The 27,316-nt window shown below is 52.2% G+C and overlaps 1 protein-coding gene across 5 annotated transcripts; it reads left to right on the forward strand.

Annotated features, from left to right (window-relative positions):
• Positions 1-230: 230 nt before the first annotated feature.
• Positions 231-25,344, forward strand: LOC138795171 (low density lipoprotein receptor adapter protein 1-B-like). Of its 5 annotated transcripts, none has more exons than XR_011363590.1 (9): positions 231-367; positions 3,404-3,516; positions 6,236-6,350; positions 6,426-6,498; positions 9,706-9,780; positions 13,054-13,115; positions 13,197-13,243; positions 15,560-15,662; positions 24,003-24,068. XR_011363590.1 is itself a non-coding variant. In XM_069974160.1 (9 exons), the coding sequence occupies exons 1-9, from the start codon at positions 299-301 to the stop codon at positions 24,047-24,049; spliced, it is 633 nt and encodes a 210-aa protein (XP_069830261.1). In that variant the 5' UTR covers positions 231-298; the 3' UTR covers positions 24,050-25,344. The 5 variants fall into 5 exon arrangements, 4 of the variants coding, with proteins under 4 accessions (XP_069830261.1, XP_069830262.1, XP_069830265.1 ...); XM_069974160.1 differs by having other exon boundaries at positions 15,631-15,662; positions 24,003-25,344; XM_069974161.1 differs by lacking the exon at positions 15,560-15,662 and having other exon boundaries at positions 24,003-25,344.
• The last annotated feature ends 1,972 nt before the right edge of the window (positions 25,345-27,316 follow it).

The following is a 27,316-nucleotide window of genomic DNA, read 5'->3' on the forward strand; positions in this document are numbered from 1 at the left end:
CCACCTCACATCCTTCTCCTCTTCTCTGTACGGCCCCTCCTCACATCCTCCTCCTCCTCCTCCTCCTCCTCTTCTTCTCTGTACGGCCCCCCACCTCATATCCTCCTCCTCTTCTCTGTACGGTCCCACCTCATATCCTCCTCCTCTTCTCTGTACGGCCCCTCCTCACATCCTCCTCCTCTCCTTCTCTGAACGCCCCTCTTTATACTGTTCGTTCTTTGCAGAGCTTCCTGATACATGGACAGAGTCGCGGGATGCACTTCTGGAGGGGATCACTTTTCACCTGAAGTACCTTGGCATGACTCTAGTGGAGACGCCCAAAGGCGAGGACATGGCGGCTTCTGCTATACGTCGTATCATCACCATGGTAACCGGCTACTGTATAGACGGGGCAACAGAAGAAAGATTGTACGGGATAAGATTGCAGGATGTGATGAGAAGTGCCTGCGAGGGGCAGTATGAGCCATCTCTGTGTGGGTACAGGATGGAGAGAGTAGGCAGGAGAGGATGGAGGTACAGGATGGAGAGGGTAGGCAGGATAGGATGGAGAGAGTAGGCAGGAGAGGATGGAGGTATAGGATGGAGAGAGTAGGCAGGAGAGGATGGAGGTACAGGATGGAGAGAGAAGGCAGGAGAGGATGGAGGTACAGGATGGAGAGAGAAGGCAGGAGAGGATGGAGAGAGTAGGCAGGAGAGGATGGAGGTACAGGATGGAGAGAGTAGGCAGGAGAGGATGGAGAGAGTAGGCAGGAGAGGATGGAGGTACAGGATGGAGAGAGTAGGCAGGAGAGGATGGAGGTACAGGATGGAGAGAGAAGGCAGGAGAGGATGGAGGTACAGGATGGAGAGAGAAGGCAGGAGAGGATGGAGGTACAGGATGGAGAGAGTAGGCAGGAGAGGATGGAGGTACAGGATGGAGAGAGAAGGCAGGAGAGGATGGAGGTACAGGATGGAGAGAGTAGGCAGGAGAGGATGGAGGTACAGGATGGAGAGAGAAGGCAGGAGAGGATGGAGGTACAGGATGGAGAGAGAAGGCAGGAGAGGATGGAGTTACAGGATGGAGAGGATAGGCAGGAGAGAATGGAGAGGGTAGGCAGGAGAGGATGGAGGTACAGGATGGAGAGAGAAGGCAGGAGAGGATGGAGGTACAGGATGGAGAGAGAAGGCAGGAAAGGATGGAGGTACAGGATGGAGAGAGAAGGCAGGAGAGGATGGAGGTACAGGATGGAGAGGGTAGGCAGGATAGGATGGAGAGAGTAGGCAGGAGAGGATGGAGGTACAGGATGGAGAGGGTAGGCAGGAGAGGATGGAGGTACAGGATGGAGAGGGTAGGCAGGAGAGAATGGAGAGAGTAGGCAGGAGAGGATGGAGGTACAGGATGGAGAGAGAAGGCAGGAGAGGATGGAGGTACAGGATGGAGAGAGTAGGCAGGAGAGGATGGAGGTACAGGATGGAGAGAGAAGGCAGTAGAGGATGGAGGTACAGGATGGAGAGAGTAGGCAGGAGAGGATGGAGAGAGTAGGCAGGAGAGGATGGAGGTACAGGATGGAGAGAGTAGGCAGGAGAGGATGGAGAGAGTAGGCAGGAGAGGATGGAGAGGGTAGGCAGAAGAGGATGGAGAGGGTAGGCAGGAGAGGATGGAGAGAGTAGGCAGGAGAGGATGGAGAGAGTAGGCAGGAGAGGATGGAGAGAGTAGGCAGGAGAGGATGGAGAGAGTAGGCAGGAGAGGATGGAGAGAGTAGGCAGGAGAGGATGGAGAGAGTAGGCAGGAGAGGATGGAGAGAGTAGGCAGGAGAGGATGGAGAGAGTAGGCAGGAGAGGATGGAGAGAGTAGGCAGGAGAGGATGGAGGTACAGGATGGAGAGAGAAGGCAGGAGAGGATGGAGGTACAGGATGGAGAGGGGGGTTGGGGTGTAGTACAGGCCGGCGGGGGGTTGGGGTGTAGTACAGGCCGGCGGGGGCGGAGGGTTGGGGTGTAGTACAGGCCGGCGGGGGGTTGGGGTGTAGTACAGGCCGGCGGGGGGTTGGGGTGTAGTACAGGCCGGCGGGGGGTTGGGGTGTAGTACAGGCCGGCGGGGGGTTGGGGTGTAGTACAGGCCGGCGGGGGGTTGGGGTGTAGTACAGGCTGGCGGGGGGTTGGGGTGTAGTACAGGCTGGCGGGGGGTTGGGGTGTAGTACAGGCCGGCGGGGGGTTGGGGTGCAGTACATGCCGGCGGGGGGGTTGGGGTGCAGTACAGGCCGGCGGGGGGGTTGGGTTGCAGTACAGGCCGGCAGAGGGTTGGGGTTTAGTACAGGCCGGCGGGGGGTTGGGGTGTAGTACAGGCCGGCGGGGGCGGGGGGTTGGGGTGTAGTACAGGCCGGCGGGGGGTTGGGGTGCAGTACATGCCGGCAGGGGCGGGGGGGTTGGGGTTTAGTACAGGCCGGCGGGGGCGGAGGGTTGGGGTGTAGTACAGGCTGGCGGGGGGTTGGGGTGCAGTACAGGCCGGCGGGGGGGTTGGGTTGCAGTACAGGCCGGCAGAGGGTTGGGGTTTAGTACAGGCCGGCGGGGGGTTGGGGTGTAGTACAGGCCGGCGGGGGCGGAGGGTTGGGGTGTAGTACAGGCCGGCGGGGGGTTGGGGTGCAGTACATGCCGGCAGGGGCGGGGGGGTTGGGGTTTAGTACAGGCCGGCGGGGGCGGAGGGTTGGGGTGTAGTACAGGCTGGCGGGGGGTTGGGGTGCAGTACAGGCCGGCGGGGGGGTTGGGTTGCAGTACAGGCCGGCAGAGGGTTGGGGTTTAGTACAGGCCGGCGGGGGGTTGGGGTGTAGTACAGGCCGGCGGGGGCGGAGGGTTGGGGTGTAGTACAGGCCGGCGGGGGGTTGGGGTGCAGTACATGCCGGCAGGGGCGGGGGGGTTGGGGTTTAGTACAGGCCGGCGGGGGCGGAGGGTTGGGGTGTAGTACAGGCTGGCGGGGGGTTGGGGTGTAGTACAGGCCGGCGGGGGCGGGGGGTTGGGGTGTAGTACAGGCTGGCGGGGGCGGGGGGGTTGGGGTGTAGTACAGGCCGGCGGGGGCGGGGGGTTGGGGTGTAGTACAGGCCGGCGGGGGGTTGGGGTGTAGTACAGGCCGGCGGGGGGTTGGGGTGTAGTACAGACCGGCGGGGGGTTGGGGTGTAGTACAGGCCAGCAGGGGCTTGGGGTGTAGTACAGGCCGGCGGGGGGTTGGGGTGTAGTACAGGCCGGCGGGGGGTTGGGGTGTAGTACAGGCCGGCGGGGGGTTGGGGTGTAGTACAGGCCGGCGGGGGGTTGGGGTGTAGTACAGGCCGGCGGGGGCGGGGGGTTGGGGTGTAGTACAGGCCGGCGGGGGGTTGGGGTGTAGTACAGGCCGGCGGGGGATGGAGTACATGACGCTGTGTCTGTGTCCTGCAGGCTCGGGCGAGTGCAAAGCAGCTGCAAAAAGTGATATTGACAGTAACTCCGCACGGCATCAGTATACAGGACGCCGGCAGCACTCAGCAGATGGAGTATGTGTCTATATACAGGTGAGTTTGTCCTCCTATATACAGGGGAGCCCGTCCTCCTATATACCATACATAGGATACTACTATAGTAAATCTGATGTGTCAGGGATCTCGGGCGCTGAACACACAGGTGACACTATGGTCTCTTAGTGATGGCGCGGCCTAGCAGAGGGCGGCCTGTAGGATGGCGCTGCCTAGCAGAGGGCGGGCTGAAGGATGGCGCGGCCTAGCAGAGGGCGGGCTGAAGGATGGCGCTGCCTAGCAGAGGGCGGGCTGAAGGATGGCGCGGCCTAGCAGAGGGCGGGCTGAAGGATGGCGCGGCCTAGCAGAGGGCGGCCTGTAGGATGGTGCGGCCTAGCAGAGGGCGGCCTGTAGGATGGCGCGGCCTAGCAGAGGGCGGGCTGAAGGATGGCGCGGCCTAGCAGAGGGCGCGCTGAAGGATGGCGCGGCCTGTAGGATGGCGTGGCCTAGCAGAGGGCGGCCTGTAGGATGGCGCTGCCTAGCAGAGGGCGGGCTGTAGGATGGCGCGGCCTAGCAGAGGGCGCGCTGAAGGATGGCGCGGCCTGTAGGATGGCGTGGCCTAGCAGAGGGCGGCCTGTAGGATGGTGCGGCCTAGCAGAGGGCGGCCTGTAGGATGGTGCGGCCTAGCAGAGGGCGGCCTGTAGGATGGCGTGGCCTAGCAGAGGGCGGCCTGTAGGATGGCGCGGCCTGTAGGATGGTGCGGCCTAGCAGAGGGCGGCCTGTAGGATGGCGCGGCCTAGCAGAGGGCGGCCTGTAGGATGGCGCGGCCTGTAGGATGGTGCGGCCTAGCAGAGGGCGGCCTGTAGGATGGCGCGGCCTAGCAGAGGGCGGCCTGTAGGATGGCGCGGCCTAGCAGAGGGCGGCCTGTAGGATGGCGCGGCCTAGCAGAGGGCGGCCTGTAGGATGGCGCGGCCTGTAGGATGGTGCGGCCTAGCAGAGGGCGGCCTGTAGGATGGCGCGGCCTGTAGGATGGCGCGGCCTAGCAGAGGGCAGCCTGTACTGTATCTGTGTGTTGTGTATTGTGTTTGTGTGTTTTTTACTGTTGTGCTCTATGTTCCTTTCCCACCATGGGGACATCCCTGTCTGATTACTGCAGATCTGCATTGTAATGTGCCGGTAATAGGCAAAGCTGACTGCCCTAGGACTGAGCCTGACCAGCCACCGTAGCTATAACACAGGAAGCTTCAAGGCCCGTGCTCCTGTATATACCTGTACCTGCTGCTGGTGGGTCCTGTATATACCTGTACCTGCTGCTGATAGATCCTGTATATACCTGTACCTGCTGCTGATGGATCCTGTATATACCTGTACCTGCTGCTGGTGGGTCCTGTATATACCTGTACCTGCTGCTGGTGGGTCCTGTATATACCTGTACCTACTGCTGGTGGGTCCTGTATATACCTGTACCTGCTGCTGGTGGGTCCTGTATATACCTGTACCTGCTGCTGGTGGGTCCTGTATATACCTGTACCTGCTGCTGGTGGGTCCTGTATATACCTGTACCTGCTGCTGGTGGATCCTGTATATACCTGTACCTGCTGCTGGTGGGTCCTGTATATACCTGTACCTGCTGCTGATGGATCCTGTATATACCTGTACCTGCTGCTGGTGGGTCCTGTATATACCTGTACCTGCTGCTGATGGATCCTGTATATACCTGTACCTGCTGTTGGTGGGTCCTGTATATACCTGTACCTGCTGCTGGTGGGTCCTGTATATACCTGTACCTGCTGCTGGTTGGTCCTGTATATACCTGTACCTGCTGCTGGTGGATCCTGTATATACCTGTACCTGCTGCTGATGGATCCTGTATATACCTGTACCTACTGCTGATGGATCCTGTATATACCTGTACCTGCTGCTGGTGGGTCCTGTATATACCTGTACCTGCTGCTGGTGGGTCCTGTATATACCTGTACCTGCTGCTGGTGGGTCCTGTATATACCTGTACCTGCTGGTGGTGGGTCCTGTATATACCTGTACCTGCTGCTGGTGGGTCCTGTATATACCTGTACCTGCTGCTGGTGGGTCCTGTATATACCTGTACCTGCTGCTGGTGGGTCCTGTATATACCTGTACCTGCTGCTGGTGGGTCCTGTATATACCTGTACCTGCTGCTGGTGGGTCCTGTATATACCTGTACCTGCTGCTGGTGGGTCCTATATATACCTGTACCTGCTGCTGATGGATCCTGTATATACCTGTACCTGCTGCTGGTGGGTCCTGTATATACCTGTACCTGCTGCTGGTGGGTCCTATATATACCTGTACCTGCTGCTGATGGATCCTGTATATACCTGTACCTGCTGCTGATGGATCCTGTATATACCTGTACCTGCTGTTGATGGATCCTGTATATACCTGTACCTGCTGTTGATGGATCCTGTATATACCTGTACCTGCTGCTGGTGGGTCCTGTATATACCTGTACCTGCTGCTGGTGGGTCCTGTATATACCTGTACCTGCTGCTGATGGATCCTGTATATACCTGTACCTGCTGTTGATGGATCCTGTATATACCTGTACCTGCTGTTGATGGATCCTGTATATACCTGTACCTGCTGTTGATGGATCCTGTATATACCTGTACCCCGTCTTGGTGTCATGGGGTCTAGTATATTCTCACACCCGGTCCTGCGGGGATGGAATGGAGGGGATGAATTTGTTTTCTTCTTGTGAAATGTTAATAGAAGTTTTTTTATTTTCTTGCTCTTACAGAATTTCTTATTGTACGACGGATAAAGTTCAGAATAAGGTGTTTGCCTATGTGGCCCAGAACCAGAGCAATGGGGCCCTGGAGTGCCACGCCTTCCTGTCCTCTAAGAAAAAGCTGGTAGGTTCAGATGGACATTGAGGTAGGGCTGTGTACGATTACATAATTCCCATCATGCACTGCTCTATCTCGCAGGCCCAGACAGTGACTCTGACCGTGGCGCAGGCCTTCACAGTGGCTCTTGACTTGTGGCAGTCCAGTAAGGAGGGTATGTTATCTGTAGGGGAGCGGGGGATCCGTGCTGTGAGAAAGTAATCCGCCCAGATGTTACACTATAATCCGCCCAGATGTTACACTATAATCCGCCCAAATGTTACACTATAATCCGCCCAGATGTTACACTATAATCCGCACAGAGCATACACTATAATCCGCACAGAGCATACACTATAATCCGCCCAGATGTTACACTATAATCCGCCCAGATGTTACACTATAATCCGCACAGAGCATACACTATAATCCGCCCAGAGCATACACTATAATCCGCCCAGAGCATACACTATAATCCGCCCAGATGTTACACTATAATCCGCACAGAGCATACACTATAATCCGCACAGAGCATACACTATAATCCGCCCAGATGTTACACTATAATCCGCCCAGATGTTACACTATAATCCGCACAGAGCATACACTATAATCCGCCCAGAGCATACACTATAATCCGCCCAGAGCATACACTATAATCCGCCCAGATGTTACACTATAATCCGCCCAGAGCATACACTATAATCCGCCCAGATGTTACACTATAATCCGCCCAGAGCATACACTATAATCCGCCCAGAGCATACACTATAATCCGCACAGAGCATACACTATAATCCGCCCAGATGTTACACTATAATCCGCCCAGATGTTACACTATAATCCGCCCAGAGCATACACTATAATCCGCCCAGATGTTACACTATAATCCGCCCAGATGTTACACTATAATCCGCCCAGATGTTACACTATAATCCGCCCAGATGTTACACTATAATCCGCCCAGATGTTACACTATAATCCGCACAGAGCATACACTATAATCCGCCCAGATGTTACACTATAATCCGCACAGAGCATACACTGTAATCCGCCCAGATGTTACACTATAATCCGCCCAGATGTTACACTATAATCCGCCCAGATGTTACACTATAATCCGCCCAGATGTTACACTATAATCCGCACAGAGCATACACTATAATCCGCCCAGATGTTACACTATAATCCGCCCAGATGTTACACTATAATCCGCCCAGAGCATACACTATAATCCGCCCAGAGCATACACTATAATCCGCCCAGATGTTACACTATAATCCGCCCAGATGTTACACTATAATCCGCCCAGATGTTACACTATAATCCGCCCAGAGCATACACTATAATCCGCCCAGATGTTACACTATAATCCGCCCAGATGTTACACTATAATCCGCCCAGATGTTACACTATAATCCGCCCAGATGTTACACTATAATCCGCCCAAATGTTACACTATAATCCGCACAGAGCATACACTATAATCCGCCCAGAGCATACACTATAATCCGCCCAGATGTTACACTATAATCCGCCCAGAGCATACACTATAATCCGCCCAGAGCATACACTATAATCCGCCCAGAGCATACACTATAATCCGCCCAGATGTTACACTATAATCCGCCCAGATGTTACACTATAATCCGCCCAGATGTTACACTATAATCCGCCCAGATGTTACACTATAATCCGCACAGAGCATACACTATAATCCGCCCAGATGTTACACTATAATCCGCACAGAGCATACACTGTAATCCGCCCAGATGTTACACTATAATCCACCCAGATGTTACACTATAATCCGCCCAGATGTTACACTATAATCCGCACCGAGCATACACTATAATCCGCCCAGATGTTACACTATAATCCGCCCAGATGTTACACTATAATCCGCCCAGAGCATACACTATAATCCGCCCAGAGCATACACTATAATCCGCCCAGATGTTACACTATAATCCGCCCAGATGTTACACTATAATCCGCCCAGATGTTACACTATAATCCGCCCAGAGCATACACTATAATCCGCACAGAGCATACACTATAATCCGCCCAGATGTTACACTATAATCCGCCCAGAGCATACACTATAATCCGCCCAGATGTTACACTATAATCCGCCCAGATGTTACACTATAATCCGCCCAGAGCATACACTATAATCCGCACAGAGCATACACTATAATCCGCCCAGATGTTACACTATAATCCGCCCAGATGTTACACTATAATCCGCCCAGAGCATACACTATAATCCGCCCAGATGTTACACTATAATCCGCCCAGATGTTACACTATAATCCGCCCAGAGCATACACTATAATCCGCACAGAGCATACACTATAATCCGCCCAGATGTTACACTATAATCCGCACAGAGCATACACTATAATCCGCCCAGATGTTACACTATAATCCGCCCAGAGCATACACTATAATCCGCCCAGATGTTACACTATAATCCGCACAGAGCATACACTATAATCCGCCCAGATGTTACACTATAATCCGCACAGAGCATACACTATAATCCGCCCAGATGTTACACTATAATCCGCCCAGATGTTACACTATAATCCGCTCAGATGTTACACTATAATCCGCACAGAGCATACACTATAATCCGCCCAGATGTTACACTATAATCCGCCCAGATGTTACACTATAATCCGCCCAGATGTTACACTATAATCCGCCCAGATGTTACACTATAATCCGCCCAGATGTTACACTATAATCCGCACAGAGCATACACTATAATCCGCACCGAGCATACACTATAATCCGCCCAGAGCATACACTATAATCCGCCCAGATGTTACACTATAATCCGCCCAGAGCATACACTATAATCCGCCCAGAGCATACACTATAATCCGCCCAGATGTTACACTATAATCCGCCCAGAGCATACACTATAATCCGCACAGAGCATACACTATAATCCGCCCAGAGCATACACTATAATCCGCACAGAGCATACACTATAATCCGCACAGAGCATACACTATAATCCGCACCGAGCATACACTATAATCCGCCCAGAGCATACACTATAATCCGCACAGAGCATACACTATAATCCGCACCGAGCATACACTACATTCCGCACCATACAGAGGGGTAGCTGGGAGAGACTACAGTGTATCCCTCTATCGTCCATGGTGCTGAGTTTAGTGTCTGATCAGTACCTGAGGGGGCAATCATATGGGACCAGGTGGGGCTGAATATTTTTCCTCAGTAACCTCCTCGTCCTTTATAATCAGTGTTTTGTAATGTGTTAGAGGGGCAGAAACTTGTGCGACCACATGGTGTGATAAACATCCCCCCCGATGCAACTCCCATGACTTCTTTTTATTCTGCTCAGGGAAGCCGGACTCCTCATCCCGACTGCATGAGGCGACCGATCCAGCCAGCTCAGGAGCCACGGGGCCCCAGCCAGGTACGACGTGTGTGCAGCCATATGGCGTCATAGTGTACAGTCCCCCCTCCCGACCTTATCACGTTGTAGGCCCCCTCCCACCTTATCATGTTGTAGCCCCTCCCGACCTTATCACGTTGTAGGCCCTCCCGACCTTATCACTTTGTAGGCCCCCTCCCACCTTATCACGTTGTAGGCCCCCTCCCACCTTATCATGTTGTAGCCCCTCCCCACCTTATCATGTTGTAGCCCCTCCCCACCTTATCATGTTGTAGCCTCTCCCCACCTTATCACGTTGTAGGCCCCCTCCCCACCTTATCATGTTGTAGCCCCTCCCCACCTTATCACGTTGTAGGCCCCCTCCCACCTTATCACGTTGTAGCCCCCTCCCCACCTTATCACGTTGTAGCCCCTCCCCACCTTATCACGTTGTAGGCCCCCCCCACCTTATCATGTTGTAGCCCCTCCCCACCTTATCACGTTGTAGGCCCCCTCCCACCTTATCACGTTGTAGCCCCCTCCCCACCTTATCACGTTGTAGCCCCTCCCCACCTTATCATGTTGTAGCCCCTCCCCACCTTATCACGTTGTAGCCCCCTCCCCACCTTATCACGTTGTAGCCCCTCCCCACCTTATCACGTTGTAGGCCCCCTCCCCACCTTATCATGTTGTAGCCCCTCCCCACCTTATCATGTTGTAGCCTCTCCCCACCTTATCACGTTGTAGCCCCTCCCCACCTTATCACGTTGTAGCCCCTCCCCACCTTATCACGTTGTAGCCCCTCCCCACCTTATCACGTTGTAGCCCCTCCCCACCTTATCATGTTGTAGCCTCTCCCCACCTTATCACGTTGTAGCCCCTCCCCACCTTATCACGTTGTAGCCCCTCCCCACCTTATCACGTTGTAGCCCCTCCCCACCTTATCACGTTGTAGCCCCTCCCCACCTTATCACGTTGTAGGCCCCCTCCCACCTTATCACAATGTAGCCCCCTCCCCACCTTATCACGTTGTAACCCCTCCCCACCTTATCACGTTGTAGCCCCTCCCCACCTTATCACGTTGTAGCCCCTCCCCACCTTATCACGTTGTAACCCCTCCCCACCTTATCACGTTGTAGGCCCCCCCCACCTTATCACTTTGTAGCCCCTCCCACCTTATCACGTTGTAGGCCCCCCCCACCTTATCACTTTGTAGCCCCTCCCACCTTATCACGTTGTAGGCCCCCCTCCCCACCTTATCATGTTGTAGCCCCTCCCCACCTTATCACGTTGTAGGCCCCCTCCCACCTTATCACAATGTAGCCCCCTCCCCACCTTATCACGTTGTAACCCCTCCCCACCTTATCACGTTGTAGCCCCTCCCCACCTTATCACGTTGTAGCCCCTCCCCACCTTATCACGTTGTAACCCCTCCCCACCTTATCACGTTGTAGCCCCCCCCCACCTTATCACTTTGTAGCCCCTCCCACCTTATCACGTTGTAGGCCCCCCCCACCTTATCACTTTGTAGCCCCTCCCACCTTATCACGTTGTAGCCCCTCCCGACCTTATCACGTTGTAACCCCTCCCCACCTTATCACGTTGTAGGCCTCCCCTCCCACCTTATCATGTTGTAGGCCCCCCCCCACCTTATCACTTTGTAGCCCCTCCCACCTTATCACGTTGTAGGCCCCCCCCACCTTATCACGTTGTAGGCCCCCCTCCCACCTTATCACGTTGTAGCCCCTCCCCACCTTATCACGTTGTAGGCCCCCTCCCCACCTTATCACGTTGTAGGCCCCCTCCCCACCTTATCACGTTGTAGGCCCCCTCCCCACCTTATCACGTTGTAGGCCCCCTCCCCACCTTATCACGTTGTAGGCCCCCTCCCCACCTTATCACGTTGTAGCCCCTCCCGACCTTATCACGTTGTAGGCCCCCTCCCACCTTATCACGTTGTAGGCCCCCTCCCCACCTTATCACGTTGTAGGCCTCCCCTCCCACCTTATCATGTTGTAGGCCCCCCCCCACCTTATCACTTTGTAGCCCCTCCCACCTTATCACGTTGTAGGCCCCCCCCACCTTATCACTTTGTAGCCCCTCCCACCTTATCACGTTGTAGCCCCTCCCGACCTTATCACGTTGTAGGCCCCCTCCCACCTTATCATGTTGTAGGCCCCCTCCCACCTTATCATGTTGTAGCCCCTCCCCACCTTATCATGTTGTAGGCCCCCTCCCACCTTATCACGTTGTAGGCCCCCCCCACCTTATCACGTTGTAGCCCCTCCCCACCTTATCACGTTGTAGGCCCCCTCCCACCTTATCACGTTGTAGGCCCCCTCCCCACCTTATCACGTTGTAGGCCTCCCCTCCCACCTTATCATGTTGTAGGCCCCTCCCACCTTATCACGTTGTAGGCCTCCCCTCCCACCTTATCACGTTGTAGCCCCCTCCCACCTTATCACGTTGTAGCCCCTCCCCACCTTATCACGTTGTAGGCCCCCTCCCCACCTTATCATGTTGTAGGCCCCCTCCCACCTTATCACGTTGTAGCCCCTCCCCACCTTATCACGTTGTAGGCCCCCTCCCCACCTTATCACGTTGTAGGCCCCCCTCCCACCTTATCACGTTGTAGCCCCTCCCCACCTTATCACGTTGTAGGCCCCCTCCCCACCTTATCACGTTGTAGGCCCCCCTCCCACCTTATCACGTTGTAGCCCCTCCCCACCTTATCACGTTGTAGCCCCTCCCCACCTTATCACGTTGTAGGCCCCCTCCCACCTTATCACGTTGTAACCCCTCCCCACCTTATCACGTTGTAGCCCCTCCCCACCTTTTCACGTTGTAGGCCCCCTCCCCACCTTATCACGTTGTAACCCCTCCCCACCTTATCACGTTGTAGGCCCCCTCCCAACCTTATCACGTTGTAGGCCCCCCCACCTTATCACGTTGAAGGCCCCCTCCCACCTTATCACGTTGTAGGCCCCCTCCCACCTTATCACGTTGTAGTCCCTCCACACCTTATCACGTTGTAGGCCCCCCCCCCCCCACCTTATCACGTTGTAATCCCTCCCCACCTTATCACGTTGTAGGCCCCCTCCCCACCTTATCACGTTGAAGGCCCCCTCCCCACCTTATCACGTTGTAGGCCCCCTCCCCCCCCCCACCTTATCACGTTGTAGGCCCCCCCACCTTATCACATTGTAGCCCACCCCCCACCACCACCACCTTATCACGTTGTTGTCCCTCCACACCTTATCACGTTGTAATTCCTTGTCCACTGACTATCTGGTACCCTATCACGGGATATTACAGGTGACTGTGACTCAGAAGTGCTGGATGGAGGGCGTGTATCCGAGAAGAGCGCTCCACACAGGGTGGGTACAGGCGGTGCAGCACTGGGTGGGGGATGGGGGCATCTTTATACATCATGGTCATTATATCCGTCCACTTCTCAGGATCAAGACGAGGAAGATGATGACGACTTTGATGAGGATTTCTCAAGGTTGGTGACTTTTCTTTGCTGTGATGCCTCCCTCGCCTGTTATCTGTTATCATTGTGCTGGGAGGAGATGGCGGGAGCCTAAGTCTTGAGCGGGAGGAGATGGCGGGAGTGGAAGCCGTGAGAGTGGGAGGAGATGGCGGGAGTGGAAGCCGTGAGAGTGGGAGGAGATGGCGGGAAAGGAAGCCGTGAGAGCAAGAGGAGATGGCAGAGTTGAAGCCGTGAGAGTGGGAGGACATGGCGGGAGTGGAAGCCGTGAGAGTGGATGGCAGGAGTGGAAGCCGTGAGAGCGGGAGGAGATGGCGGGAGCAGAAGCCGTGAGAGCGGGAGGAGATGGCGGGAGCAGAAGCTGTGAGAGCTGGAGGAGATGGCGGGAGTGGAAGCCGTGAGAGTGGGAGGAGATGGCGTGAGTCGTAGGAGATGGCATGACTGGGGGGAAATGGCGGGAGTGGAAGCCGTGAGAGCGGAAGGAAATGCAGGAGTGGAAGCCGCCGTGAAAGCGGGAGGAGATGGCGGGAGTGGAAGTCCTGAGAGCGGGAGGAGATGGCGGGAGTGGAAGCCGTGAGAGCGGGAGGAGATGGCGGGAGTGGAAGCCGTGAGAGCGGGAGGAGATGGCGGGAGTGGAAGCCGTGAGAGCGGAGGAGATGGCGGGAGTGGAAGCCGTGAGAGCGGGAGGAGATGGCGGGAGTGGAAGCCGTGAGAGCGGGAGGAGATGGCGGGAGTGGAAGCCGTGAAAGTGGGAGGAGATGGCATGAGTGGGGGGAGATGGCGGGAGTGGAAGCCGTGAGAGCGGGAGGGAATGGCAGAAGTGGAGGCCGTGAGAGCGGGAGGGGATGGCGGGAGTGGGAGCCGTGAGAGCGGAAGGAAATGCAGGAGTGGAAGCCGCCGTGAAAGCGGGAGGAGATGGCGGGAGTGGAAGTCCTGAGAGCGGGAGGAGATGGCGGGAGTGGAAGCCGTGAGAGCGGGAGGAGATGGCGGGAGTGGAAGCCGTGAGAGCGGGAGGAGATGGCGGGAGTGGAAGCCGTGAGAGCGGGAGGAGATGGCGGGAGTGGAAGCCGTGAGAGCGGGAGGAGATGGCGGGAGTGGAAGCCGTGAGAGCGGGAGGAGATGGCGGGAGTGGAAGCCGTGAAAGCGGGAGGGAATGGCAGAAGTGGAGGCCGTGAGAGCAGGAGGGGATGGCGGGAGTGGGAGCCGTGAGAGCGGAAGGAAATGCAGGAGTGGAAGCCGCCGTGAAAGCGGGAGGAGATGGCGGGAGTGGAAGTCCTGAGAGCGGGAGGAGATGGCGGGAGTGGAAGTTCTGAGAGCGGGAGGAGATGGCGGGAGTGGAAGCCGTGAGAGCGGGAGGAGATGGCGGGAGTGGAAGCCGTGAGAGCGGGAGGAGATGGCGGGAGTGGAAGCCGTGAAAGTGGGAGGAGATGGCATGAGTGGGGGGAGATGGCGGGAGTGGAAGCCGTGAGAGTGGGAGGAAATGCGGGAGTGGAAAACCGTGAGAGCGGGAGGAGACGGCGGGAGTGGAAGCCGTGAGAGCGGGAGGAGATGGCGGGAGCGGGAGGAGATAGTGGGAGGAGATGGTGGGAGTGGAAAACCTTGAGAGCGGGAGGAGATAGTGGTAGGAGATGGCGGGAGTGGGAGGAGATGCGGGAGTGGAAGCCGTGAGAGCGGGAGGAGATGGCGGGAGTAGACACGGTGCGAGCAGGAGAGATGGCTGGAGATTAGTCTCTAGGAATGGGTGATAATGTAGGGGAGGCACCATTGGAGCATCTGATGTGTCAGGATATCCGGCAGCCCTCTTCTAGACGGCCATGAATTTGTGAGTTATTATTGTACTAAATGTTGTGGTCTGGATATCCTCTCCATATAGATGGGGATGTGACCGTAGTGTGTACTGAGCACAGGACGTGTAATCTCTGTTTCTCCTGGTCTGGATATCCTCTCCATATAGATGGGGATGTGACCGTAGTGTGTGCTGAGCACAGGACGTGTAATGTCTGGATATCCTCTCCATATAGATGGGGATGTGACCGTAGTGTGTACTGAGCACAGGACGTGTAATCTCTGTCTCTCCTGGTCTGGATATCCTCTCCATATAGATGGGGATGTGACCGTAGTGTGTGCTGAGCACAGGACGTGTGATCTCTGTCTCTCCTGGTCTGGATATCCTCTCCATATAGATGGGGATGTGACCGTAGTGTGTGCTGAGCACAGGACGTGTGATCTCTGTCTCTCCTGGTCTGGATATCCTCTCGGTGTAGATGGGGATGTGACCGTAGTGTGTGCTGAGCACAGGACGTGTAATGTCTGGATATCCTCTCCATATAGATGGGGATGTGACCGTAGTGTGTGCTGAGCACAGGACGTGTAATCTCTGTCTCTCCTGTCTCTCCTGTAAGCTGCCTAATGGAGGAGGTCACCGACACAGCGGGTAAGCTCTTCTCTCTGGATCTCCAGTCTATCCCAATGTCTCTCTAGCGGTGTGTCCTCATTTTCTATGCATGACCAGACAACTATCTGGTGTGGCCACCCACACTCCGCTGATCAGGTCTTCTGCAATCTGGTTATACAATGACGGCCCCCTTTATTATAGCCCCCCTTTATTACGCCCCCTTTATTACAGCCCCCCTTTATTACGCCCCCCTTTATTACGCCCCCTTTATTACAGCCCCCCTTTATTACAGCCCCCCTTTATTACAGCCCCCCTTTATTACAGCCCCCTTTATTATAGCCCCCTTTATTACAGCCCCCTCACCCGGACAGCTTTAATGTCAATAAACTCCCTTTTATTTTTATTTTTATTTTTACGGTTTCTATGTTTAAATCAATGTTATACATTTGGCCACTAGGTGTCTCCCTTCCTGTCACAATGTGCTCCATGTTCCCTCCTTGCTGATGGTCTTTTCTCTAAAACCAAACACAGGACATTGCGGTCCTTTGCGCACTCACACAAGGAAAGACACCTGTCCATCATGCAAGTTGTATATCGCCTGAGAACAATTAACTTAGGCTAATCCTATTATCAGGTCTGCTGCTTACAAGGAGACAACGCTCTGAGTTATGTATAATGTGCTGTGTGACAGGAGAGCTGACCGTACAATGCAAGCACCCCCAGGATTCTCTGCTACTGAATGTAGATGCACAGCAGCTGTACACATGCACAGAGAAGACTTGGGGTCCATTTACACAGAAAGATTATCTGACAGATTATCTGCCAAAGATTTGAAGCCAAAGCCAGGAATGGATTTGAAACTAGGAGAAATCTCAGGCTTTCCTTTATGACCGGATCTCTGTTTATAGTCCGTTCCTGGCTTTGGCTTCAAATCTTTGGCAGATAATCTGTCAGATAATCTTTCTGTGTAAATGGACCCTTATCCCGCTCCCACACGTGCACTCTAGAATAGCCGTCAATCCATAAACTCAGAAAAACAAAATATTTTCAAGGAGGGGGCATGAAGCACAGCGTGACAAGGGAGACACCTAGTGGCTGTATGTATAACATTGGTTTAACCCCTTCCTTTCTCAGGCACTTTTCATTTTTGTGCTTTTTTCTCTCTTGTAATGAAGAGTCCAAGAGGAGTGGTGGTGTAGCACTTGTGTCGGGCTCTGGCACGGTTCCCCGCTCCTTCCTCCTCCCTCTTCTCCGGGAATCATCTTTGCTGCCCAGCCTCTTGCACACTTGCGCTATCTTCCATGTTCAGGCATGTGCCGCTGATGTGGGCTAGCACAGAATATTCATGAAGAAGAGGACGGAGTGGTGAAGCATTCCAGTCCATCACTATACAACGCCTATGAATGGCGCATTGTCCTGCAGTCAGTCTTCTGCCATAGGGGAAATAGCCACCATGAAGGGGTGAGCTTGGTCACCACAATACTTAGATAAGCCCTACTGTCCAAACATCCATTCACAGGTGTCAGAGCAGTTGGGGGTGCACCACTAAAATATTCCCCCCACCATTATATCTCCTCCACCATCCTGAACTGTTTTCTCTTGACTAGAAGGGCTCATTGAATCCTGTTGTGCTAACTTCTGCCTTGCATGGTACCACAGAGACCTACACCCTTCTGACCGGCCTTGTTTCCCCCACAAAGACCTGGATCCATCTGATCGGCCATGTTTCTCCACAGAGATCTGGGTCCATCTGACTGGCCATGTTTCTCCACAGAGATCTGGTCCATCTGACCGGCCATGTTTCTCCACAGAGATCTGTATCCATCTGACCGGCCATGTTTCTCTATAGAGATCTGGATCCATCTGACCGGCCATGTTTCTCTATAGAGATCTGGATCCATCTGAGTGGCCATGTTTCTCCACAGAGATCTGGATCCATCTGAGTGGCCATGTTTCTCCACAGAGATCTGTATCCATCTGACCGGCCATGTTTCTCTATAGAGATCTGGATCCATCTGAGTGGCCATGTTTCTCCACAGACATCTGGATGCATCTGACCGGCCATGTTTCTCCACAGAGATCTGTATCCATCTGACCGGCCATGTTTCTCTATAGAGATCTGGATCCATCAGACCGGCCATGTTTCTCCAAAGAGATCTGGATCCATCTGACCGCCCATGTTTTTCCACAGAGATCTGGATCCATCTGACCGGCCATGTTTCTCCACAGAGATCTGGATCCATCTGACCGGCCATGTTTCTCCACAGAGATCTGGATCCATCAGACCGGCCATGTTTCTCCACAGAGATCTGGATCCATCTGACCAGCCATGTTTCTCCACAGAGATCTGGATCCATCAGACCGGTCATGTTTCTCCACAGAGATCTGGATGCATCTGACCTGCCATGTTTCTCCACAGAGATCTGGATCCATCTGACCGGCCATGTTTCTCCACAGAGATCTGGATCCATTTGACCGGCCATGTTTCTCCACAAAAATCTGGATCCATCTGATCTGCCATGTTTCCCGACAGAAATCTGGATTAGAGATGAGTGAACCTGGAGCATGCTCAAGTCCATCCGAACCCAAACTTTCGGCATTTGATTAGCGGGGGCTGCTGAAGTTGGATAAAGCCCTAAGACTATGTGGAAATCATGGATATAGTCATTGGCTGTATCCATGTTTTCCAGACAACCTTAGGGCTTTATCCAACTTCAGCAGCCCCAGCTAATCAAATGCCGAACAATCGGGTTCGGATGAACTTGAGCGTGCTCGAGGTTCGCTAATCTCTAATCTGGATGCATCTGACTGTCCATGTTTCTTCACAGAGATCTGGATGCATCTGACCGGCCATGTTTTTCCACGGAGATCTGGATGCATCTGACCGGCCATGTTTTTCCACAGAGAACTGGATGCATCTGACCAGCCATGTTTCTCCACAGAGATCTGGATCCATCTGACCGGCCATGTTTCTCCACAGAGATCTGGATCCATCTGTCCGGCCATGTTCTTCCACAGAGATCTGGATGCATCTGACCGGCCATGTTTCTCTACAGAGATCTGGATGCATCTGACCGGCAGTGTTTCTCCACAGAGATCTGGATGCATCTGACCGGCAGTGTTTCTCTATAGAGATCTGGATCCATCTGAGTGGCCATGTTTCTCCACAGAGATCTGGATCCATCTGACCGGCCGTGTTTCTCCACAGAGATCTGGATCCATCTGACCGGCCGTGTTTCTCCACAGAGATCTGGATCCATCTGACCGGTCATGTTTCTCCACAAAAATCTGGATTAGAGATGAGTGAACCTGGAGCATGCTCAAGTCCATCCGAACCCGAACTTTCGGCATTTGATTAGCAGGGGCTGCTGAAGTTGGATAAAGCCCTAAGACTATGTGGAAAACATGGATATAGTCATTGGCTGTATCCATGTTTTCCAGACAACCTTAGGGCTTTATCCAACTTCAGTAGCCCCAGCTAATCAAATGCCGAACAATCGGGTTCGGATGGACTTGAGCGTGCTCGAGGTTCGCTAATCTCTAATCTGGATGCATCTGACCTGCCACGTTTCTCCACAGAGATCTGGATCCATCTGACCGGCCATGTTTCTCCACAGAGATCTGGATCTATCTGACCGGTCATGTTTCGCCACAAAAATCTGGATCCATCTGATCTGCCATGTTTCCCGACAGAAATCTGGATTAGAGATGAGTGAACCTGGAGCATGCTCAAGTCCATCCGAACCCAAACTTTCGCATTTGATTAGCGGGGGCTGCTGAAGTTGGATAAAGCCCTAAGACTATGTGGAAAACATGGATATAGTCATTGGATGTATCCATGTTTTCCAGACAACCTTAGGGTTTTATCCAACTTCAGCAGCCGCAGCTAATCAAATGCCAACAATCGGGTTCGGATGAACTTGAGCGTGCTCGAGGTTCGCTAATCTCTAATCTGGATGCATCTGACTGGCCATGTTTCTTCACAGAGATCTGGATGCATCTGACCGGCCATGTTTCCCCACAGAGATCTGGATGCAGCTGACCGGCCATGTTTTTCCACAGAGATCTGGATCCATCTGACCGGCCATGTTTCTCCACAGAGATCTGTATCCATCAGACCGGCCATGTTTCCCCACAGAGATCAGGATCCATCTGACCCACCATGTTTCTCCACAGAGAACTGGATGCATCTGACCGGCCATGTTTCTCCACAGAGAACTGGATGCATCTGACCGGCCATGTTTCTCTATAGAGATCTGGATCCATCTGAGTGGCCATGTTTCTCCACAGAGATCTGGATCCATCTGACCGGCCATGTTTCTCCACAGAGATCTGGATGCATCTGACCGGTCATGTTTCTCCACAGAGATCTGGATGCATCTGACCGGTCATGTTTCTCCACAGAGATCTGGATGCATCTGACCGGCCATGTTTCCCCACAGAGATCTGGATCCATCTGACCGGCCATGTTTCTCTATAGAGATCTGTATCCATCTGACCGGCAGTGTTTCTCCACAGAGATCAGGATCCATCTGACCTGCCGTGTTTCTTCACAGAGATCAGGATCCATCTGACCGGCCATGTTTCTCCACAGAGATCTGGATCCATCTGACCGGTCATGTTTCTCCACAGAGATCTGGATCCATCTGACCGGTCATGTTTCTCCACAAAAATCTGGATTAGAGATGAGTGAACCTGGAGCATGCTCAAGTCCATCCGAACCCGAACTTTCGGCATTTGATTAGCAGGGGCTGCTGAAGTTGGATAAAGCCCTAAGGCTATGTGGAAAACATGGATATAGTCATTGGCTGTATCCATGTTTTCCAGACAACCTTAGGGTTTTATCCAACTTCAGCAGCCCCAGCTAATCAAATGCCAACAATCGGGTTCGGATGAACTTGAGCGTGCTCGAGGTTCACTCATCTCTAATCTGGATGCATCTGACCGGCCATGTTTCTCCACAGAGATCTGGATCCATCTGACCAGCCACAGAGATCACTGGTCATGTCTCAAAGTTGATTCTAGAAGCAGGAAACATGGCAAGGATCATAGAATTGTGACAAGGGCTAAATTGTGTAGTAGATGCCGGGTTGGAGAATCTCCAGAGTGTCCAGTCTTGTGGGGTTTCCCAAGGCACATTGTTGTGTAAGGACGTGAGGCCTAGAGTGTATGTTGTACAGCAGCTCTTCTGTGGGATCACACAGGGATGGCAGCTTTCAGTGTACGGGCTTCACAGACCATGGGATCATTCTCCGACCCTGATGCAGGTGAGCATCAAGCCTGGAGCATGGAGCTATGGGAAAAGGTGCCGCGTCTGAAGGATTATGTTCTCCATCATATGGACGTCCGGGTGCATGCGTCCCTTACCTAGGGGAGAGATGGTGTCAGTAAGCACTATGTTGCACCGTTAGCAACAGGCTAGAGATATCTGGCTATCCCGTGTTTTGAGACTCGTAACTGAGGCTCCACGGACTCTTGTTTTGCATATTTAAATTTTTGGGGGCATCAGTGGAGACTCTTGATTGAGTACTTCATTGGAATTTTTTTCGCTGTTCTCCTTGAGTTCAGTGATTACTGTGTTTTGTTGGTTGATTTTTCATTGCCCCAACTAGCCAGAATCCTACCCCACACTGACGAGGGGCAAAAACCCCGAAACGGCTGTCTGTGGGTGGAAGCCTGCCTTTGCAAGCCCTTGTCATGATCGCAATACTCGCACCTTGAGTTAGACATTGACAAAAGGGGCCACCCTGTTGTTTCCCTGTCTATGTTCCAATACTCGCAACCGAGTGGGACTTAAGGGGTTATTTATCAGGGTGGTGTGGTGCTCTCCCCATCATGGAGGCACCCCGTTGGCAACAGGCTAGAGATATCTGACTATCCCGTGTTTTGAGACTCGTAACTGAGGCTCCACGGACTCTTGTTTTGCAGTAAGCACTATGACAAGAAGTGAGTTGACTTGTTTATTTCCGGCACCCCACTGCCGGCTTTTTTTAAAATTTGGTGTAGAAAACTTTGTTTGCATTTACAGAGGTCGGACGTTTCCTGGGGGTCCTGACCAGGTTTGCAGACCCTGCAGCAGAGACTCTGTCCCCCTCCTCACACATCTTCTCACAGCTTCCAGGTTTTGGATGTGTTAGTGGGGACAACATTGAGTTTCAGCCACTCCAAAGATTTTCTGTTGGGGTCAGGTGTGGAAACTGGCGACCGCTCTTTCTTACCAAGCCGCTCATTAGTTATCCCGGCTGTGTGTCTCCTCCTTAGTTGTCCCGGCTGTGGGTTTCCTCCTTAGTTGTCCCGGCTGGGGGTCTCCTCCTTAGTTGTCCCGGCTGGGGGTTTCCTCCTTAGTTGTCCCGGCTGTGTGTCTCCTCCTTAGTTGTCCCGGCTGGGGGTTTCCTACTTAGTTTTCCCAGCTGTGTGTCTCCTCCTTAGTTGTCCCGGCTGGGGGTCTCCTCCTTAGTTGTTCAGCTGGGGGTCTCCTCCTTAGTTGTCCCGGCTGTGTGTCTCCTCCTTAGTTGTCCCGGCTGGGGGTCTCCTCCTTAGTTGTCCCGGCTGTGTGTCTCCTCCTTAGTTGTCCCGGCTGGGGGTCTCCTCCTTAGTTGTCCCGGCTGGGGGTCTCCTCCTTAGTTGTCCTGGCTTTGTGTTTTGGGGGCCTTGTCACCACTCATTTTCACTGCTCTTACTGAGGCTGTTGTATCTGGTGATACATGTCCTCATTTATCCTCCCTTACTCAACCATTTTTCTCACAACCCTCCACCCATCCTTTCTCCCTCACACCCATCCCTTCTTCCTCACAACCCTCCACCCATCCTTTCTCCCTCACACCCATCTCTTCTCCCTCACACCCATCCCTTCTCCCTTACAACCCTCCACCCATCCTTTCTCCCTCATACCCATCCCCTCTCCCTCACACCCATTCCTTCTCCCTCACAACCCTCCACCCATCCTTTCTCCCTCACACCCATCCCTTCTCCCTTACAACCCTCCACCCATCCCTTCTCCCTCACACCCATCCCTTCTCCCTCACACCCATCCCTTCTCCCTTACAACCCTCCACCATTCTCCCTTACAACCCTCTACCATTCTCCCTTACAACCCTCCACCATTCTCCCTCCCACCCATCCCTTCTCCCTCACACCCATCCCTTCTCCCTTACAACCCTCTACCATTCTCCCTTACAACCCTCCACCATTCTCCCTTACAACCCTCCACCATTCTCCCTCCCACCCATCCCTTCTCCCTCCCTCACACCCATCCCTTCTCCCTCCCTCACACCCATCCCTTCTCCCTCCCTCTCACCCATCCCTTCTCCCTCACACCCATCCCTTCTCCCTCCCTCATACCCATCCCTTCTCCCTCTCACCCATCCCTTCTCCCTCACACCCATCCCCTCTCCCTCCCTCACACCCATCCCTTCTCCCTCACACCCATCCCTTCTCCCTTACAACCCTCCACCATTCTCCCTCCCACCCACCCATCCCTTCTCCCTCCCACCCACCCATCCCTTCTCCCTCCCTCACACCCATCCCTTCTCCCTCCCTCACACCCATCCCTTCTCCCTCCCTCATACCCATCCCTTCTCCCTCTCACCCATCCCTTCTCCCTCACACCCATCCCTTCTCCCTTACAACCCTCCACCATTCTCCCTCCCACCCACCCATCCCTTCTCCCTCCCACCCACCCATCCCTTCTCCCTCCCACCCACCCATCCCTTCTCCCTCCCACCCACCCATCCCTTCTCCCTCCCTCACACCCATCCCTTCTCCCTCCCTCACACCCATCCCTTCTCCCTCCCTCATACCCATCCCTTCTCCCTCTCACCCATCCCTTCTCCCTCACACCCATCCCTTCTCCCTCACACCCATCCCTTCTCCCTCACACCCATCCCTTCTCCCTCCCTCTCACCCATCCCCTCTCCCTCCCTCACACCCATCCCTTCTCCCTCCCTCACACCCATCCCTTCTCCCTCCCACCCACCCATCCCTTCTCCCTCCCACCCACCCATCCCTTCTCCCTCCCTCACACCCATCCCTTCTCCCTTACAACCCTCCACCATTCTCCCTCCCACCCACCCACCCATCCCTTCTCCCTCCCACCCACCCATCCCTTCTCCCTCACCAACTCCACTATTCTCCCTCCCACCAACCCTTTGCCATCACAACTTCACCATTCTCCATCACAACCCTCCACCATCCTATCTGCTGACAACTATTTTGTCTTCTGTTTTTGCTGCATCTTTACACAGTAAATTTTCTTTCTCATGATCCCTCAATCACCATATGGTTCTAGGCCATTACTATAAATTCCCATTTCTCACCATCTTGTCTCCTATCTCGGGATCACTGTGTCTTATACAACAGTATGTCCATCTTCCCTTACAGATTGGCAAAGGTCGGCACACAACAGCTGGGATGTCCGGAGGCAGTGACCTGAAGGGGAAGGGAGGGATTGCTTCAGTCTGATTCTCTTCAAGATCTGAATAATGTCCTTATGAAGACAAGTTTTTTTAGGATGCTCACCGCAGATAAATAATTGGTCGTCATCAGAAGATCCACAGATAAATGGTCTATCTTAATCAATATGGTATCCAGAGGATCCACAAATAAATGATCCATCATCATCACTATGATCATCAGAAGATCCACAGATAAATGATCCTTCATCCTCATTGTGATCATCAGAAGATCCACAGATAAATGGTCTATCTTAATCAATATGGTATCCAGAGGATCCACAGATAAATGATCCTTCATCCTCATTGTGATCATCAGAAGATTCACAGATAAATGGTCTATCTTAATCAATATGGTATCCAGAGGATCCACAGATAAATGATCCATCTACATCACTGCGATCATCAGAGGATTCACAGATAAATGATCCATCTACATTGCTGCGATCATCAGAGGATTCACAGATAAATGATCCATCTACATTGCTGCGATCATCAGAGGATCCACAGATAAATGATCCATCTACATCACTGCGATCATCAGAGGATTCACAGATAAATGATCCATCTACATTGCTGCGATCATCAGAGGATTCACAGATAAATGATCCATCTACATTGCTGCGATCATCAGAGGATTCACAGATAAATGATCCATCTACATCACTGCGATCATCAGAAGATCCATAAATAAATGATCCATCATCCTTACTGTGATAATCAGAAGATTTACAGATAAATGATCCATCAACATCGCTGTGATCATCAGAAGATCCATAGATAAATGATCCATCATCATCACTATGATGTATAAATAAATGGTCCATTATCATAATTTTTAGGAGATCTACTGGTTATTGATCCATCATCCTCACTATTATCACCAGGAATCTTAGTGATAATGATGGATCACTAATCTAAAAGATTCCTGGTGATAATAGTGATGATGATGGATCACTAATCTACAAGACTCCTGGTGATGATAATCTATAAAACCCCTGAAGATCATAGTGATAATGATGGATCACTAATCTATATTATCACCAGGAATCTTATAGATTAGTGATCCATCATCATCACTATGATGTATAAATAAATGGTCCATTATCATAATTTTTAGGAGATCTACTGGTTATTGATCCATCATCCTCACTATTATCACCAGGAATCTTAGTGATAATGATGGATCACTAATCTAAAAGATTCCTGGTGATAATAGTGATGATGATGGATCACTAATCTACAAGACTCCTGGTGATGATAATCTATAAAACCCCTGAAGATCATAGTGATAATGATGGATCACTAATCTATATTATCACCAGGAATCTTATAGATTAGTGATCCGTCATCATCACTAATATCACCAGGAGTCTTGTAGATTAGTAATCGATCATCATCACTATTATCACCAGGAGTCTTGTAGATTAGTGATCCATTCTCATCCTTGTGATCTTCCGGAATCTTGTAGATTAGTGATCCGTCATCATCACTATTATCACCAGGAATCTTGTAGATTAGTGATCCGTCATCATCACTATTATCACCAGGAATCTTGTAGATTAGTAATCGATCATCATCACTATTATCACCAGGAGTCTTATAGATTAGTGATCCATCATTATCCCTGTGATCTTTGGGAGTCTTGTAGATTAGTGATCCATCATCATCACTATTATCCCCAGGAATCTTGTAGATTAGTGATCCATCATCATCACTATGATCACCAGGAATCTTTTAGATTAGTGATCCATCATCATCACTATTATCACCTGGAATCTTGTAGATTAGTGATCCATCATCATCCCTGTGATCTTTGGGAATCTTGTAGATTAGTGATCCATCATCATCACTGTTATCACTAGGAATCTTCTAGATTAGTGATCCATCATCATCCCTGTGATCTTTGGGAATCTTCTAGATTAGTGATCCATCATCATCACTATTATCACCAGGAGTCTTGTAGATTAGTGATCCATCATCATCACTATTATCACCAGGAATCTTGTAGATTAGTGATCCATCATCATCACTATTATCCCCAGGAGTCTTGTAGATTAGTGATCCATAATCATCACTGTTATCACCAGGAGTCTTGTAGATTAGTGATCCATCATAATCATCACTGTTATCACCAGGAATCTTGTAGATTAGTGATCCATCATCATCACTATTATCCCCAGGAATCTTGTAGATTAGTGATCCATCATCATCACTATTATCACCAGGAGTCTTGTAGATAAGGACCGATCACTAATCACTTGTAACTACATGATTCATCCTCATTGCTGTGATCTTCAGGAGATCTGCAGATACTTGATTTATCATCCAGATCTTTCCGCCAGTAAATTATGCTCCATGTATGTAGTAGCTCCAGCAATAAATGGTTAGGACCATCCAGATAAGTGACTTTTACCTTAAACCCCTATGGTGCTAATGTTCATGGGGTCCAACAGACGAGACAAGACTGTTAACCATAAAGACTTTATATTCTAAGTGTTTGGATGTCAGGATCTGAATGATGTCACTGTTGTGAGTGGCAGAAGAACAGTGTATTGCGGTGGCTGAAGTTCTGGTGCCTTTGCTTGGGGTGGTTAATGGAGAGCTACCTCACTATCACCCCTCCTCCTCCTCCTCCCACCTCGCATGATCCTATGGAGCGATGTCATTGTCCCGAGGAATGGACTTGTGTTCTGGACCACAGGGTTGCTGAGTGCACTATGTATGGCTCCGACCACCATCAGGACGGCCTGGCTGCTGCTTCTTTTTGGAGGCGGCTGCTACACACTTACTATTTATAACACATTTACTTATTTATCAGAAAACCTTTTATTAAAGTGAAATCTTCTGGAATAAAGTCTGTTCTGTGGTTTATGGGGACTGAAGCTGTCCTGGCAGAGGATAGCACCCAATGGCTTTAGATTGGTGTGATGTGTAGTAGATCACGGCTGTGGCCATATGTTTATGGAGCAGAAGTGAGGAGACACGAGTCTCACTGGAGAGAGGCTATGGCTGACCGTCATCTTACCACAATGGTCTATGGACATGATGGAATGAGAGCAGCTATTATCTGTACCAATAATGACATGGCTGGGATGAGGGGCCTGCACACTCCTCCACTGCCATAACAAGTGGTATGGAATATTTTAGAATAAAAGCCAATGAATGCAACCACACATTTCTGCTCCTTCATCCTAGCAATTGTTGGGGGTCTCTGCATCCTCATCGTACCCATACAAACCT

The sequence above is a fragment of the Dendropsophus ebraccatus genome, chromosome 6 (assembly GCF_027789765.1).
Source record: "Dendropsophus ebraccatus isolate aDenEbr1 chromosome 6, aDenEbr1.pat, whole genome shotgun sequence".
Classification (NCBI taxonomy): Eukaryota; Metazoa; Chordata; class Amphibia; order Anura; family Hylidae; genus Dendropsophus; species Dendropsophus ebraccatus.

Bases quoted from the DNA above. Each gene is read 5' to 3' on its own strand.
- LOC138795171 (XM_069974160.1), top strand. From the start codon at position 299: ATGACTCTAGTGGAGACGCCCAAAGGCGAGGACATGGCGGCTTCTGCT. The intron at 6,351-6,425 runs GTAGGTTCAGAT...TCTATCTCGCAG, and splicing joins TGTCCTCTAAGAAAAAGCTG to GCCCAGACAGTGACTCTGAC. The intron at 15,663-24,002 runs GTAAGCTCTTCT...CTTCCCTTACAG, and splicing joins GGAGGTCACCGACACAGCGG to ATTGGCAAAGGTCGGCACAC.